Source organism: Neolamprologus brichardi, chromosome 12 (genome assembly GCF_056152115.1).
Source record: "Neolamprologus brichardi isolate AB-2024 chromosome 12, ASM5615211v1, whole genome shotgun sequence".
In the NCBI taxonomy this organism is placed as follows: domain Eukaryota; kingdom Metazoa; phylum Chordata; class Actinopteri; order Cichliformes; family Cichlidae; genus Neolamprologus; species Neolamprologus brichardi.
In genome coordinates, this window is record NC_142115.1 from 16,016,289 (window position 1) to 16,031,635 (window position 15,347).

Genomic DNA, 15,347 nt, shown 5'->3' on the forward strand with positions numbered 1-15,347 from the left:
GTCACTGTTTATCGAGGAATTTGTGTTCCTCTATCCTTCTCTAACCTCTAATCTGCAAGGTTACGGCTGGACTGTGAATGCAAGTAATTAATATGAATTTCTGTTTGAATTTCTGATCATGTAGATGACAATAAATTTACAACTGATAGCAGGCTGTCTCGATCTTATTGTTGTTTAATGGCTGTCTTGAAGAACCAAAGTCGTTTTGAAGATGGAAGCTGACTACAGGTGCTCACAAACCCGATCCTTACCCTCAGAGCAGCCATTTTTCAAGTTCATTACACGTGGTTGCAGTATTTTTTTTTTTGAGGCAGGATCTTCAACCACTACTTTCCTGAGTGTGACTGTAGCATTAGCACCAGTTTCTGTCCAGGTCATAACTTTACCGTTATGATCTTTTCCATTCATGCAATAATAATAAATGTAATGTCCGTGTCTCTGCCCCATCAAAAGTTATAGACTGGTCCAACAGTTTTCTTGCAGGCTGCACAAGAACTGAAATCAGTTGATTTTAAAAGTATTTTAAAAAGTGTGCAGGAAAAAGGAGACATAATGGTTTTTTCTTATCGGTCAATAACTGGTGAACCCCTGAAGCACAAGTAAAGCCAACTCTGTGATTACCCTGTATTACATTGCAACACATTGCATAGTTTGAATTGAAGGCACTCTGTGCTTTTTAAATTTTGAAATACTGACTTTTGGAGGAGGGGAAATGGCTGATGTGAGCTAGGCTAGTAGGTTAGTAGTACTTGTTAAATCCACTCAACTTCTCTCAATTTCAGATGAATCCAGTGTGTTTATACAAAACATGCCTACGACCCTTTCTTTCTTTAAAGACAGGGCGTGTGTGTGTGTGTGTGTGTGTGCTTTTACCTTAGCAAAGCAAGGTTCCATTGTTTTTCATTGCACAAAATATAACATTTATTTTTTTCTTTATAAACTAAAAGTAATATGTTTTTTACTGCTTTAGGAAGAAAAAGGTCACCATTTCCAGTCATCTTTTATTCATACATTCCACTAAAACAGACATTTACATATCATATATTTTTGCATAACCTGGAATAACATTTCCATAAATCAATATTTGCATATATTATGCAGTATGTTTACATTACCCGTCATATTTATTTTTCCAAAGCTTGCATTCATTTGAAACCAGTAAAAAGCAGACAAATCTCAGCAGCGAGTAGGACTGATGTAGCTTAGATATTTGGTTTTTCTTGAGTTAGGTTAGATAAAAGCAATGCAATAAATAAATAAATAAATAAATAAATAAATACTAGGCTTTGGGCTTTTCATGGCTGAAACTTTGGTCAGTTTTGGCTCTGGGATAAAATTATGTATACAAACAAAGACAGCAGCTAGCAATCTAGGCTGGCTGCTGTTTAGTTTACACAGTTCAGTTAAGATCAAATCAAGAGAAAGACAACCGAGAACTTTTTAAAAGTGCATTATACTACTTATATTAAGCAGGTTACTCGTTCATATTTGTTAGCTTTATCTATACCAACCGCTCCTTGTGATGGGATTTCATTTAACTCCTCCTTTCAAAATGATGTGAAAATTAGCTTTAACTGACTCACTGATAGTGAATTTTATATGTCTGGTGTCATAGTTTGCTTCAGATAATACTAAACACTATTAAATTAACAAACTGAAGTTAATTTAGTTGACTTTTAAAATGTGAAAGCTTAACTAAATAAAGTTAGTTAAGTGTGCGTAACTTTAGTGCATTTACACAGAATCATCAAACTGTTAAGAGACGTTTGTGTAGCTGAATTCAGTCTAACACTGAAACAAGCAGCCTGCTGTGTTTTACTGTGAGCTAAATATTATTAAATATTTTCCTTATGATCTGAAAGAAAGCACATTAGAGTTTTATGCACAGCTTTCAATATAATATACAAATTCTTGGTGAGAGCCTATAGGTCATTTTCTCTAATAGTTTGAATGATCAAAAACGGATTCATAACATAAAACTCTTAATAAAACATAAAAACCAGTAAGATTTATGTATGTATGTAGATAGATAAAAGAGGAGAAGCTGAGACCAGTGAAGGCTTTGACATTTCTGCTTGAATGCCTTTTTGTTTTCTTGCAACTTTCAAATTGATTGACAAATTGTTTAAGCTATAGAAGAGCAGCGACTTTTTGTTGTTTGATAAGACTGAATCAATGGTATACTCTAACAATCTAGCACGTACACTCTGACATTTCCTTTTAGCTTTTCTGATCAAACATGTCATAACTGTCAAAATGTACATCGCGTGGCTTTGAGTTGTTCACCAATAACATTGAGGGCTGGCTTTAATATCCTTTTGTTGTCATCATTTGTTTGACCTGAACTGGTGATGGTGTGTTTTTTGCTCCAAAAGACGCCGTCTCTCGGTCTCACTCCTTCTTCTGCTCTCCCACTCACTTGCTCCCTGTACCTCCTCTCATCCTTCAGGGGCTCTCTGCCTTGCTGTCTCTTACTTCTCAGTAAGACTCTCTATCTCTCGCTCGCACGCGTAAACGCCGGAGCGTCCTCCCAGGTGGTGAGCGGTTGCTGGGAGCGACTGCAACAATGTCCCCGGTGTTCAGACACTGTCACCTCTTTTTACTGTGCATCCCCCGTTCCCATCCCGTTATCTTACTTAATCCCTCTCTTCCCGTCTCTCTCTATATCTCTCATATTATTTTTTGTCCCAGCTCTTCTCCTTTTGCCACAATCTAGTTTGTGGCATATTAGACTTGCTGTCATGCTGTTTATTCACTACTGCACTGGAAAAATGGACTCAAATCCTTACCGTCTGTCAACTCCACAGCGTGGCATGTCTTTTAACACTTCTGAAGCCTTTGAGTGAGAATTGTGAGAGTGGAGGAGGATGATGATGATGATGGAGAAGAAGAAGAAGGAGACCATGACTCTTGGCTTTATTTGGCGACACTTTTTGTTCTACAACAAAGAAGCCAAGGCTGCGCCATGAACTGTAAACCATGTGCATAAAGTACCAAAAGAGAAGAAGAAGCGGGGGACACACACATGCGCCACACACAGAGGAGAGAGTGACAAGCTGAATGAAAGATCGGGGAAGCAAGACAAGCAGGAGAGGGAGGGAATGGAGGTTTTAGTAGCTGTGGGTATTCAAAGCACAGTGTTCACAGTAAGAGAGTGACTTACTGAACAGGGTGTCTGTTTCTGTGCCTCTCAGTCAGCTTTAAGCAGCTCTGCGCAATGCTCAACAGGAACCCTGCACTCCTGAGACTCTTGCTTGTCTCTTCGTTTTTCCTTGTGTGGTAGCCTTTTTTTTTAACCTCTCTCCACCTGCCTAGCTGTCATCTCCTCTCCCCACCTCTCCTCCTTGTTGTTATTTCATCTCTTTCACCCGGATCTGAATATTGTACTCCCTGACCCCCTCCTCCTCCCTCTCCCTCTCTCTTTCTCTCTCCCTCTCCCTTCTATTGCCTTGTTTCCCTATTTTTCACTCTCTCTCTCTCTCCCTGCGAGGAGGGAAAACGGCATCAACGGCTGAGCCACAGTAACAGCACATGCAACAGGGTGCAGGCAGCACCTTCTGCTTCACCACCTTCCTCTCTGACTCTCGCTCCCTGCCAGAGGAAAGACACAGAGAAGAGAAAGAAGAGCACAGGAGTGAAGCCGTGCAGGTGAAGATCTGTTGCGCAACAGATCAGAAGAAGAGAGAGAAAAAAGTGACATTAACAGGGAGACAGGAGTCAGAAATTTACCCAGTCTTAAGACTTAAGGAAAAAGGGGGCAACAGAGGGAGACAGGGGCTGTTCAGTGGGTAGTTGAGAATGAAGTGAAGATGCCACCTGTGGCACTAGTTTGAATCAAGAACAGCCTCCTCTAGTCTGCGTGGCTGCCCTACTTGCCACATCTGTTGACTACATTTTTAACACTAATGGCTTCCAAGAAGAAGTGGGCAGAGCGGAGGGAGTTAAGACGGGAGCGGCCGTTCTCCACCCGGGATGATTCATCTGTTGCATCCGGGACATCTGGGCCAGGACGTCCCACCACCAGGGGGCGTTTCTCAGAGTCGTGGAAGAGGCTCAGCTCCAGAGGGGGGTCCACCAAGAGGGGGGTGCTCAACTCTCAGCAGCCACCGGTAAGATGTTTCGAGGCCCCCGCTACTGGTTCCCCCAAAGATTAATCGATGATCTGGGTGCTGGGAGGGGAAATGGGACAGGAAAGGCTGCTGTTAAGCACCTGTGAGAGATCAGGAGGTAATTGGGGTAAAGGAATTTGTATGACTAATTTAACCAATCAAATGTACCAGTTTAGTAGTAGGGACTCAAGTAACAGCAGACTTTTTACACTTCTTGAGTGGTAAAAAACATTTAGCGTGTAGGTAGGTTGCTGTTTTTGCCACAGAGTAGTTGTTTTTTTTAGCTTTATAGTCTGCCATCACCTGTTACCTTGGAAACCACATGCAGCAGTCAGAATAGCTTTATTATACTCATAGTGACTTTATTGTATACACATACTCTAAATCACACAAACATATAAGATCACTTACTGGTTATGGCTTAAAGCTGCCACTTTTTTCTTTAACTTTACTGGCAGTCTTCTGTAGGAGCACCACAGTGTCGAGTCTACCAAAGACTAATGGTGATTAAGGTGCCTGCGTTTCCTGCACATAATTAGCAAAATGTCCAAAGCACCAGTCCGTAAAAACCCAGAATACCCAGTGGACGTGTAATGGGACAAAGGAAAAGAACTGTACATGCAATAGTGATTCAAACAAATGAAATAACTTACCTTGTGTATTGAACCAAACAAGAGACCAGCCTTGAGGACAGTGCCATTTGGAAGTTTTTACAGGTATCAGCTTTATGACTATAAAAACAGATATTTCAATCTTGGTAACACTTTATAATAACCCTCAGCAACCAATTTTAGCAAATATTTCTCTCACAGTGAAATCCGTTTTCTTGCTCTACTTGCAGATTATGTGTATAAATGTATACACTATATTAGAGAATCTGTTAACATTATGTAGATGAATATTAATGTTTATGTGGCTCACTTGTCAAGGCTGTGAACCTGCAGAAGAGCTTGTGTGATTCTGTGCGAAACCAATGGGTTTGAATGACAGCAGCATTTGGGAATGATAATGGACTCAGTAATTAGATTTTTTCTTTTATAGAGTTACAATCACATTTGGAAATCATTATTCTGTATTGTATTATATTACACAAGCTTAGGATCAAGTAACAATACTGATGGTTATTAAACAGTTTTATTATTTCACTGTTTCCTCACAGCAAACTGTTTGCTAAATCTTAATTATCCATTAACAACATATTAACGATGGCAACTACAAAGTGTAATCTCCATCTTAATAGCCTCTTCAGAAATGGCCTACGCATAATACAATATTCCTGTGGATTAGCATTACTTTACAATTTATGAATAATCCAGGAGACAGAATTAAATTATTAGCACTTGCTTGTAAATATCTCGGAAGTTTAGAAAATAGTCAGAGATGAATCACTGAAATTCAGACTCTTACTGTTCTCTACTCTTCATTTCTTATTTCCATTTTTCTGCTTGTCTTCTTGTTCCGCTTCAAAGTGCCAGGATGCTTGTGTACTCTGTCTTATGGCAGCACCTGTCAAGCTAGTGGGAAAAATCTTCTCCGTAGTCACTGCAGCAGTGATGAAACTTCTGGGTAATATGATTCTTAGGGATGCAGGGTCCGGTTCACACTATTTTCCGAAATACAGATCTTCTTTGATGTCTATGGATTTAGATAAGAGCAGCTAAAGCCATCGGTTAGCCGAACTATCGCACTTAGCCAATCTGTGGCGTGATTTGGCAGCAGTTCCTGCAGTTGGAGATGTGCAGGGGACAGTGATATGCACAGATGGAGATACTAAATCTGTTTCCAGTTTCTCAGTTGTGCTCCAGTAACCAGTACGATTTAATATTGCACACAAAAAAACTCAAAGGAAATGGAGCTTTTATTTATTTATTTTTTAGCCACATGGACTTAAAGGTAGTGAGCAGCTATACAGTTTTGTTCCACGTGGGCTTAGAGATCATCTGAATATATGGAAAAAGCTAATTTCATAACATTAAAGCCATTATGTATTCTCCTGATTGCGTCTCATGTGCACAGCATTAGCTTCTCTTGGTCATTTGGGATTTGAGTTGCTTGGATATGAACCACTGTGTCATACTACACTGCAACACCACTGCTAGTGTCACATCATTAGTCATCCATAATGGCTGCTGTAGGTGTGTGTTTGTATGCCTTTTTTACAGAGCGAGTGAGCGATCCTGTGTGTGACTAACTAAACGAGTGGGACAGACAGTGAAGAATAGAAATAGTGACAGATGAAGAATTACTCACCTAACATCCAATATTTTGTAATTATTCTGAATGGATGAAAGACGGGAGGATTAGAGGCCAGGGAAGACCAGGAGAATGAGGCATTTAAAAAAAAAAAAATTCACCACAGCATTGTGGATTTAAGTGTATTTCTTGAAATCTCGAGTAAATGTCTGCATACTAAATGAAAAAAAAAAAAAACCTTACAAAAACGGCGAATAAGGCAACCAGCTGCAAAGCCTTTATCAAACTAAGAGATGACATCTTCAGCCAACTTAGGTTAAGAAGTTCAGTCAAAGTGCTTTCATGAGCCTGTCAAATGTAATATTCCTGCTCAGGCTTTCCAGTCTGCTTAAGTTAAAATGACTTATGCTATTAAGTTACAGACTTTTTTTTTTTTAACCCTTCTTATTTCAGCATGTAACCAAATGTTTGGAGTGTTACTTTTATGCTTATTTTTTAACGTATTACCCATAGAAGTTAATTTGTTCCAGATATTATATTACTTTTTCATTTCTTTTGTGTTATGTATTTAAGTATAACCTCAAAGTTGACTGCACAAACAGCACAGTGCATTTCGTTATGATACTACAAGTTGATCCTTCCTTTTGTTACTAGTTGTAAATCAAACTGTGGCTTTTTGGTTGCGGTCAGCATACACTTAGTTTAACCATCACGCTGTGCCTAGATTATTCTTATTTCATTTTTTTGCATAGAAATCGAAATTTAATATATTGCCTTTGCAGATGCAGATGAGACATTAGATGTATTGGTATATGTTTCTAGCATGGGTACAGTTTTCAATTTGTGGTCAGATTGTTGTTCTTTTTCACAGCTCTTAGAATCCTCAGACATTTTTCTCCAATTTTCTGCACAAATGATCACTGCCACCTTTTCTTCACATCAATCTATCGAACTCATCCAGTTCATGTGCTGGAGGCTATTTGGGCTGTCATGGTGAAAGGCAGGCTACACCCAAAAACAGAAAGACAGACACCCATTCATGCCAAAATTCAAACCTATGGCCAGTTGAGAATCATGAGTTAACCTAAGACGGATATGTTTGCAAGAACTTAGTGAGCCCACTCGTGCAAACTCCACACCAGAAAGACCCCAGGTGATCAGTGGATCTGAATACTTCTTGCTGTGAGCCAACAGTGATAACCACCTCACCACTGTGTTGCTTTTATTCATATAAAACTGTAAGAAATAAAACAAAACAAAACAAAAAAACAATAAAGGAACACACTTTGAATCTCATATCTTTCAAAAGTATTTCTAAAAATACTGACGCGAGCCTGTGCTACCCCTCAGCCTCCTAGAAGATGCACCTTTGGTATAAAGTTGAAAATCCTACATTGTTTAATTCTCAAGTTATCGGATTCACAAACTTGTCCACACCACCCACCGACCATCTGCCCGCCTGGCCGGCTGACAACAATACCCTGTCAACCTTTTACAGCTGAGGGGTAAAAATGGCTAATAATTGCTTTAGAGGTGAGACTGTAAATTTGGTAGTTAGGTTGGTGCAAAACTAAATATAACATACTTTTAAAAAATGAGATATTTCTGATTTTTAATTTGCTGGCAACAGTTTCATTTAACAAAGAAGGTACTGACTCTTTAGGTTCAGCTCAGGCCACGCCCACATATGATTTGTGATCTACACCAGCGGTCTCAAACTCATTATGATGCATGCTCTTTATACAGAGAAGTATATTCTAAAAAAGTTGACATCCATCTAAAAATAGATAGATTATGAGAAACATGTTTAATATAAACATTAATTCTCCACAGTTTCCACATTTGTCAGTCTACTGTCATTACAAAGACTTCCATAACACAAAGGAACATGCTTAACCATCATACTTCAAGCTAAGGCCATACCATACCATACACTTTATTTAAAAATCACTTATTTATAAAGGGCTAACCAAAGTCCTGTACAATATCATATATGTATAAAAGACAAACACAGGCCAAGTAAAAGATATAGAAAAAAAAAGTGCAGTAGAAGTTAAAAAATAACAGAGGATATTAAAAGTAAGCTAAGAGCAACATCTCACAATTTTGGCCTTGGGTAATGCCGCTTTCAGTAAGAGGGCTATAAAAGTGATGCTAATTCAGCCTCATGCTAGTATGAAAACAACTGAGCAATCCCTTCATGATGCAATCTCAGTCATTTGCAACACAGTGTCAAGTGAAGCGCAAAATATAGCGAGCCAAAGTCCAAAAATAATGCTAACATTCTTAACGTCCTTTCTTCTGGATCTGTATGTATTTATGTTAGTGAAACATGCATGCTTATGTTTATGCGTATGGCTAAAAAAGTGAGTGCAGCGTGTTATGTTGTCTGGCTGTAGCAGGTTCAAACTACAGCTTCTGCTCAGCTTTATAAATTCTCATTATATAATTGCAGAGAGAGCCAGCAGGCACGCAATCAGAACCCAGAAACTACGTTAATTAAAGTGCAGCTGCTAATTAATATTATTGATCACACCTGCACCAGCACCAAAAACATGTCTGAGCAGTATCCACCGATGCCTTTCTACAAATAAAGCTGCATATTGGGTGTTTATACTCATCGATGCACTTTAAGCCTGCACTTTAAAGATTGCTGCAGCCGCTTTTTTAATGTGCATATGTTTGGTGGCTTCATCACCATATGTTAAATTATGCATTCATGCTGGATTTGGTGCAAATGGTTCGGTACAAGCTTCTCTCCTCTTTCACAGAAAAAGACTTGATACAGTTGGAGTTGTTACTTTGTATCTAGCCCAGCTTTTCACAGCCACTTTGGACAAATTTCACACCAAATTAAGTTTGGAGCTATCGCTTAAATTTCCCTATGCAGAAGTCTGTAGAGATTAAGTGTGTGATACACTGTTTCTCTCAATTTGGGTCTTTCTTTATTGCCATGCGAATGCCCTGCAGTTCACGAAGCCATCTGTGGATCATAGAGACCGTCTGCTCGGTAAGGCTAGAGAAGTCCCACATCTCTTTTAAAGGTCCACGGGGATGGTTTTTTTCTCAGGTTTCCAATATCTGTGTGATGTCTGTTTGAGCGTGTGAGAATATATGAGGAGAGGAGATATGGCTAATTGAGATGGGATGGTAGTGTCAAAGCCTCTCAGCTTGTACCGTCACTATCATGCTTTGGTTGTAATGAGCCTCATCTCATGCCACAGTGGGACCATACTGTCTGTAAAACAGATATTACCCCCCTCCCTTGATCACCCTTGCCCCCGGAGCAAGACATCAAAAGCTCCCAGAGCTCATTTGGCTCTTTTTCTTATAGGTCTTTAGCTGCTCTGATGGGACACATTGGTGCTTACTATGTGTTTCTGGAGATTTATTTGATGTTAAGAAATAGAAAAAAAGAAGTTACACCAAACATCAGATAGCTTTTTAAATGGAAACCTGGCAGCTTTGGTCACAGCAGGAAACTGTTTTAGTGCAAAAGACCTACTACATTTTTCCATGAGTCACTCTGTCGTCTGTATATACTCTGTATATATCCCAGTTTCTAGCAAATAATTTTTTCACACAAAACTGGTACATAATGTTGTAAGTTAAGATTTTATTTCCTATTTTTTTTTTTCCGTAATTTTAAGCGTTGATGTAAAAGCAAACACAGGTCGATCACGCAGCCTCGGTCGGTGCAATCGAACTTACATCACTGTAAAAATGTCCTGCTTGCATACAACATTCATGCGAACAAATCAAGTTCTTCACGTGTTTGTAAGAGAAACAGATGCAGATTTTGACGTTCCCATCTCTATGCTTCATGTTTTAATTTGTCTCGTTCAGCTTCTACCATTCTAACCGCGTAGTTCGAAGTCCTCACTTGAAACCTCGCTGTTTTATTCTTTTCATTTAATGGTTCGTGCTGTGCCGTTCTCTCTCTCTGCACTCATACTAGTTGACTGTATTTCACAATGGGTTATAAAAAAAGTTGCATCTGGTAATTCTCTACAGCTATTCCTGCTGCTATTTCCCTCCAGGCTTTTTTTTAATTGTTATTTTGCTGCTGGTCTCTCAGGGTCTGTCTGTGCCCAACACTGCTTTTGCATAGAAATCACCCAACAAATAACCTGCATGATAATCTGCCAGATAAGATATGTGATCATGACTGGCTCCAGCATCCAGGCCTCCGGGCCTTCAGTCAGCAATCTGGTCACTGGGGAGGCGACGTGTGCGAGGAATCTGAATCAAGGCAGGAGGTGTGTGCTAGGCAATTAAAAAAATCCTCTCAGGTTATCTCCTGTGGTTGCTTGGCAAGAATTTAAGCAAATTTTGCATTCACTCTTTCATTCATGGGCCTGTGAGTCTTTCAGTGTGATAGTGTGCCTCACAGAACTAAGAATTGCTAACTGTGGTAGATGCTTTTACAAAAGTTTTTTTATGGAAGCTTGTTTCCACCAAAAAAAACAAAACAAACAAAAAAAAGACATTCATAGCTGAAATTTCATGGCAATAAATAAAATTTCAAGAAACTAACTTTAGCTGAGCAACTTGGGACGCTCTGTGAAGCTTACTTACCGGGAAGCATAAGGCATCAGTTGGCAGTGGAGTTTTGTCGCCATCCTGCTAGGTGGGTGGCCACTCTGCTTAACTCAAGAACAGGGCAACATAGGATGTGTCATGGTCCTGGGCCATGATGGCCCAGTATTCTTAGTTTTCGTGTGTTTTGTATTTTGTTCTTTATTTATGCCTTGGTTCCTAGGTTGTTTAGTTAAGATGTTCCTTATTTGGTTACCCCCTGTGTGCCCCTCTGTGTATCTGTGAACCCTTGTTTTCCCCTCCTTGTGTTTTATTCCATGTTTTCCCCAGCCCATTATGTCCGTGCTCTCTCTCCTCCTATCTGAACCTCTGTGTACTTCCTGTTTTACTTTGACAGTCTCCCGTCCTGCCGTGTCTTGTTATGATTATCAGTGTCACCTGTGTTCCCCGTGTGCTCCCACTTCCCTCATTAACCCTCTGTGTATTTATGTCTGCGTCTCCTTCAGTTCTGTGTCGCGTTCTCCCTCATGCTGTGTGTGATTCTCCCTGTGTTTCTTGGTGAGCGTTATATTTAGTTTTTCCCAGTTTAGTTTTGTATTACTCGTGATCTGTCTTTCCAGCAATAAAGCTGTGCTTTCTGAGTTTATTCCCCGTGTCCCTGTGAGTTTGCGTTTGGGTCCTCTCCTGCCTGCCACACAGCCTAATCATGACAGGATGTTGGAATTCATACCATAGGTGCATCTACTGAAAACCTCTGACATGTTCCAATGTCAGTGACCTTGAACTCAAAGTCAAGGTCAGAGGTAAACTTTTCCATAAAACTAATTATTTCCTAAAATTTTGTTGCTTTTTTAGTAAAGTTTTATGATAAAAGTTAGAAATTCCACTTCTAGGTTAAGGTTTAATCACTTGCACTGAAAGTGCCCGATTTTGTTTTATATGTTCACATTTTCCTTTTTTAAATTTCAAAAGTATCTTCATAAGAGGTTACGGAGTTTAACCATACAAATAGTTTTTGAGACCACTGTTACTAACAGCTTCACTGCTTCATTAAATTCTTTTGGAAAAGAGTAAATGTTCACCAAATAGCTCCACATCACAGTTCTGTTAGCCGGGCAGTATTTCAGGCTTATTTTTTTAATGCTTCATCTTCTGCTTGTGTTGGATTCTCATTAAAATTAAGTCAAGAATAATAATGCTTCTGAGGCAGAGGTCATAAAAGAGGGCAAGCTTTCACAGTTCCTATGGAAACAGTGTGTTTCGATTACTTTCCCCCCTTTTTTAAGCAGTGCTTTAGAACAAAAGTCTCTGTCTCACAAACTTCTCTGTGTTTTCTGCTCCATTGCACAAACACTCAAAATATTAAAAATAAGATCAGACGTCAGGTTAGTGCTGTTTGCCTCTTCAAGCTATTTTTACAGTTAAAGACAGACACTTAACGATTAAATGCAAATAGCTGTATTTTTCACATTGATTGGAAACACGTTCAGTTTTATACTGTTAGCTGTTTGGATCCAAAACTCAATGAGAGAGTAAAAGCTTTGATTACCTTCTTAAACATTTCAAGTTTTGAGTGATTATGTGATTTTTTTGCAACTTTTTTGCTAAAGGTGGTCAGTCCTTCTTCTGCTTCGCATAAAACGTCTCATTTGATGTGTTTTATTTTATTTTATATTCATAAATAAGATGCACTTTTTATTTTGTCTTGGCTCTCCTGGGCTCACTTTAAGTGTTGCCATGTTTTTGAGAGTCCTAATCTTCTTTGTACTAATGTAGCAAAGAAGATTCAGCCTTCAGGTTATGATGCTGTGTGAGTGTCGCAAAGACATCATGATGAAAAGAAGAGCTACATAGCTCTCTTTGCTGACTGAATACACTGTCTGGTTATATTAAGTTATAAATGATGCAAACCATCTCAGTTGGCTGCTTGTGAATCTGATATGTGCCTTATCTTGCAACTTTGTTTTGTGCTTTCATGGTTTGTGCTTTGAAGTTCTCTCAGTGTAGCTGTTCAATAAGTGCAGGTGATTAACAAAATGTGACACTCATGCAAAATCAATTGAGCAAATATTTTAGTGCTGTGGTGATACTAGTGCCCCCTTGTGGCTCCTACAGTGAAAGAAAGCGATTAAAAGACCACTCAGCAGACAATTATTTGACATTTATTTTCCTAACTACTTTTGTAATTGTGTGAGATATTGGCTTTATTTGATTGGAAGGCTAACAATAGCTGATTCACTGACATGCGTGGGCGATGTGGCGGGTTACCACTGCAAGGTAGCGCTAAGACCAAGTGTGAAGAAGGATGATGTGTGCAGATGTTCTGGTAATGGCAATTGCATTTGCACCCTGTTGTTGTCTCAGCAACACTTTTTGTTGCTTCTGGTCACTTAACAAGCTTCTTGTTTTTCCAAGCTTCTGACCTTTCCATTTTCAATGCTAACCCGAGCTAGCAGCATTCTTAATTTCATTCCAGAAAACAGGTTTTAATAAATTACTATTCATGTTATGCATAATGTATAGTACCCCTGCTCTATATTGGCAGATACCCAGTATTTTTTAAATTCTTTTCATAGAAGTGTTTCATTCTACAGTAAGGTGAGAACCACAGCTTCTTTGTAAACCACTGGCCTATTGTAGTACAACTCATGTTAATTAAATAGAAATTACACAGCAAAGGGAAGGGGGAAATGAGGCGGCCATCTGGAGGAAGGCTAGTGGGTGGCAGATGGACAGAGACAGATGTGGGAAATGTGAAAACATCAGTCCCCACACCACTCTTAAACCGGCATAGTCTGGCAACAAGTTGCTGACTGGGAATTAGCTGTCAAGCAGCCCTGGTTTGTACACAAAATTTAAACAGAGGTAAAACATCCTCTTGTTGACCAAGGAATCATTAATTTAAGAAACAATGACAAGAACAACAACCTGTTCTTGTAATGCAATAATAGATTTAAATTTAAGTTGTCCATCACGCTCATAAGCACCTCTTACTGAGTCTGTGCTGTTCTTGCTACCTCTGAAGCTGTCCTTTTCTTTTATAACCACGTTCTCTTGTTTGTTTAGATATTATTATTTTATTTTTTTCCAAAGCTCACGAGTCTCACATGTTAAGACTTTGAAATGGGAAAACTTCAACTGAAAGATCAGATTCTTTTGTAAGCTAATTTAGGCTCTTTAGACCTAGAACGCGACGTAAACACAATAAAGGACCTACTCACTCCACTTTGATGTTTTCCGTCTTGTCGTTCCTGTCCTCATCATCACCTGCCTAAATAAATAAATAAATGGACAAGATGAGATGGCACCCTGTGGTGAGATTGCACCAGCTGTCACTGCACCATAAGATGACCTTGTGAAGATCTACGTAGCTCATAGGCTATATAATGCCAGAACTGGGGAAAGAAAGGTCATGAGGAGCCCAGCCCACCAAGAAAATGACGTGCTTATCTTTTAAAGTTTTATTTTAGAGTCCATCTAAATTGAAAATCTGAAACAACTGAGTAATTGGTCTATTTTGGTAAGTGTCCTAGCATGTTTGAGACCTTCGTTTCACTTTCTGTTAGCGGCAGTCATGAATCAGAAGAATCCCGTGGCTGGGCTGCTGACATGCCAGCGCAGCTAAGTCCTCAACGTTTTAATCTGCTTAACACACTTTTCAGTGGCAGACCAGTAGTACAAATAAGCTGGTTATTTGATGGCAGGGAAGGTGTGTATGTATGTGTGTGTGTGTGTGGAGGGTGTTGACTGACATCCATGGCAACAGTAGCATGGAAACAGCCTAAAGTATCATGTGGAGTTTGTTTAAGAAGTGAACACTGTGGGAGGTGTCAGATAGTGGGAGAACGTGCTGCGGAGACAAAGCATCTTTTGGGAGGATAAAAGCAGTTATTTGTACGTGATTGTGTTCGTGTGTGTACATGAGACAGAGGAGGAGAGGGAGTTTGTGACACAGATGGAGCTTTAAGTGCCAGAGGATTGAGTAGGCAGGCAGGGTAAATTTGAAACATCTTAAAGTGTTTGGTCTTACAAATAAAAGTTGACCATTTAACAACTTTTTTATTTTGTTTTATTTTTTTTAATTGCCTCTGTGCCTCTGACAGCTGTGCCAGTGTTTTCAACTTGTTTACTGTGAATATGTCTGCTAAATTAATGTGGAAATGACCATAACTCTAATTACAACGTGGAGCGGGATATAAAACCTGATTTAAAAAATAAATAGATAAAAGTTGTTTACTTTTAGCATCATATATGCCTCAATCCTGAGCGTGGAGACTGTGCAAGTCTCATCGCACCACAACACAGTTTATGAAAACAGTGAGCCAGTATCTGCACGTTCACTCAAATAACAAGTCAGGGTTTGCTTATGTTTCCCAGAGGTGGGAGTCTCGCCGTGTTGCAGACTTCTTGAAGATGACTTTTTCCATGTATAAGGTGGATGTAGCTTCTGATACAGAAAAAAACCTTGCACCTGCAGTTTTTCAAGTGCCAAAAGGGGTCGACTCT

General features: G+C 39.4%; 1 protein-coding gene across 1 annotated transcript in view; it reads left to right on the top strand.

The window, feature by feature from the left end:
* Positions 1-3,668: 3,668 nt before the first annotated feature.
* Positions 3,669-15,347, top strand: part of trpm3 (transient receptor potential cation channel, subfamily M, member 3) — a 142,308-nt gene continuing 130,629 nt past the window's right edge. The window contains exon 1 of the mRNA XM_087849045.1: positions 3,669-4,109. Coding sequence (XP_087705171.1) covers positions 3,906-4,109 — 204 coding nt within the window. The 5' untranslated portion in view covers positions 3,669-3,905. The remainder of the gene's footprint in view (positions 4,110-15,347) is intronic.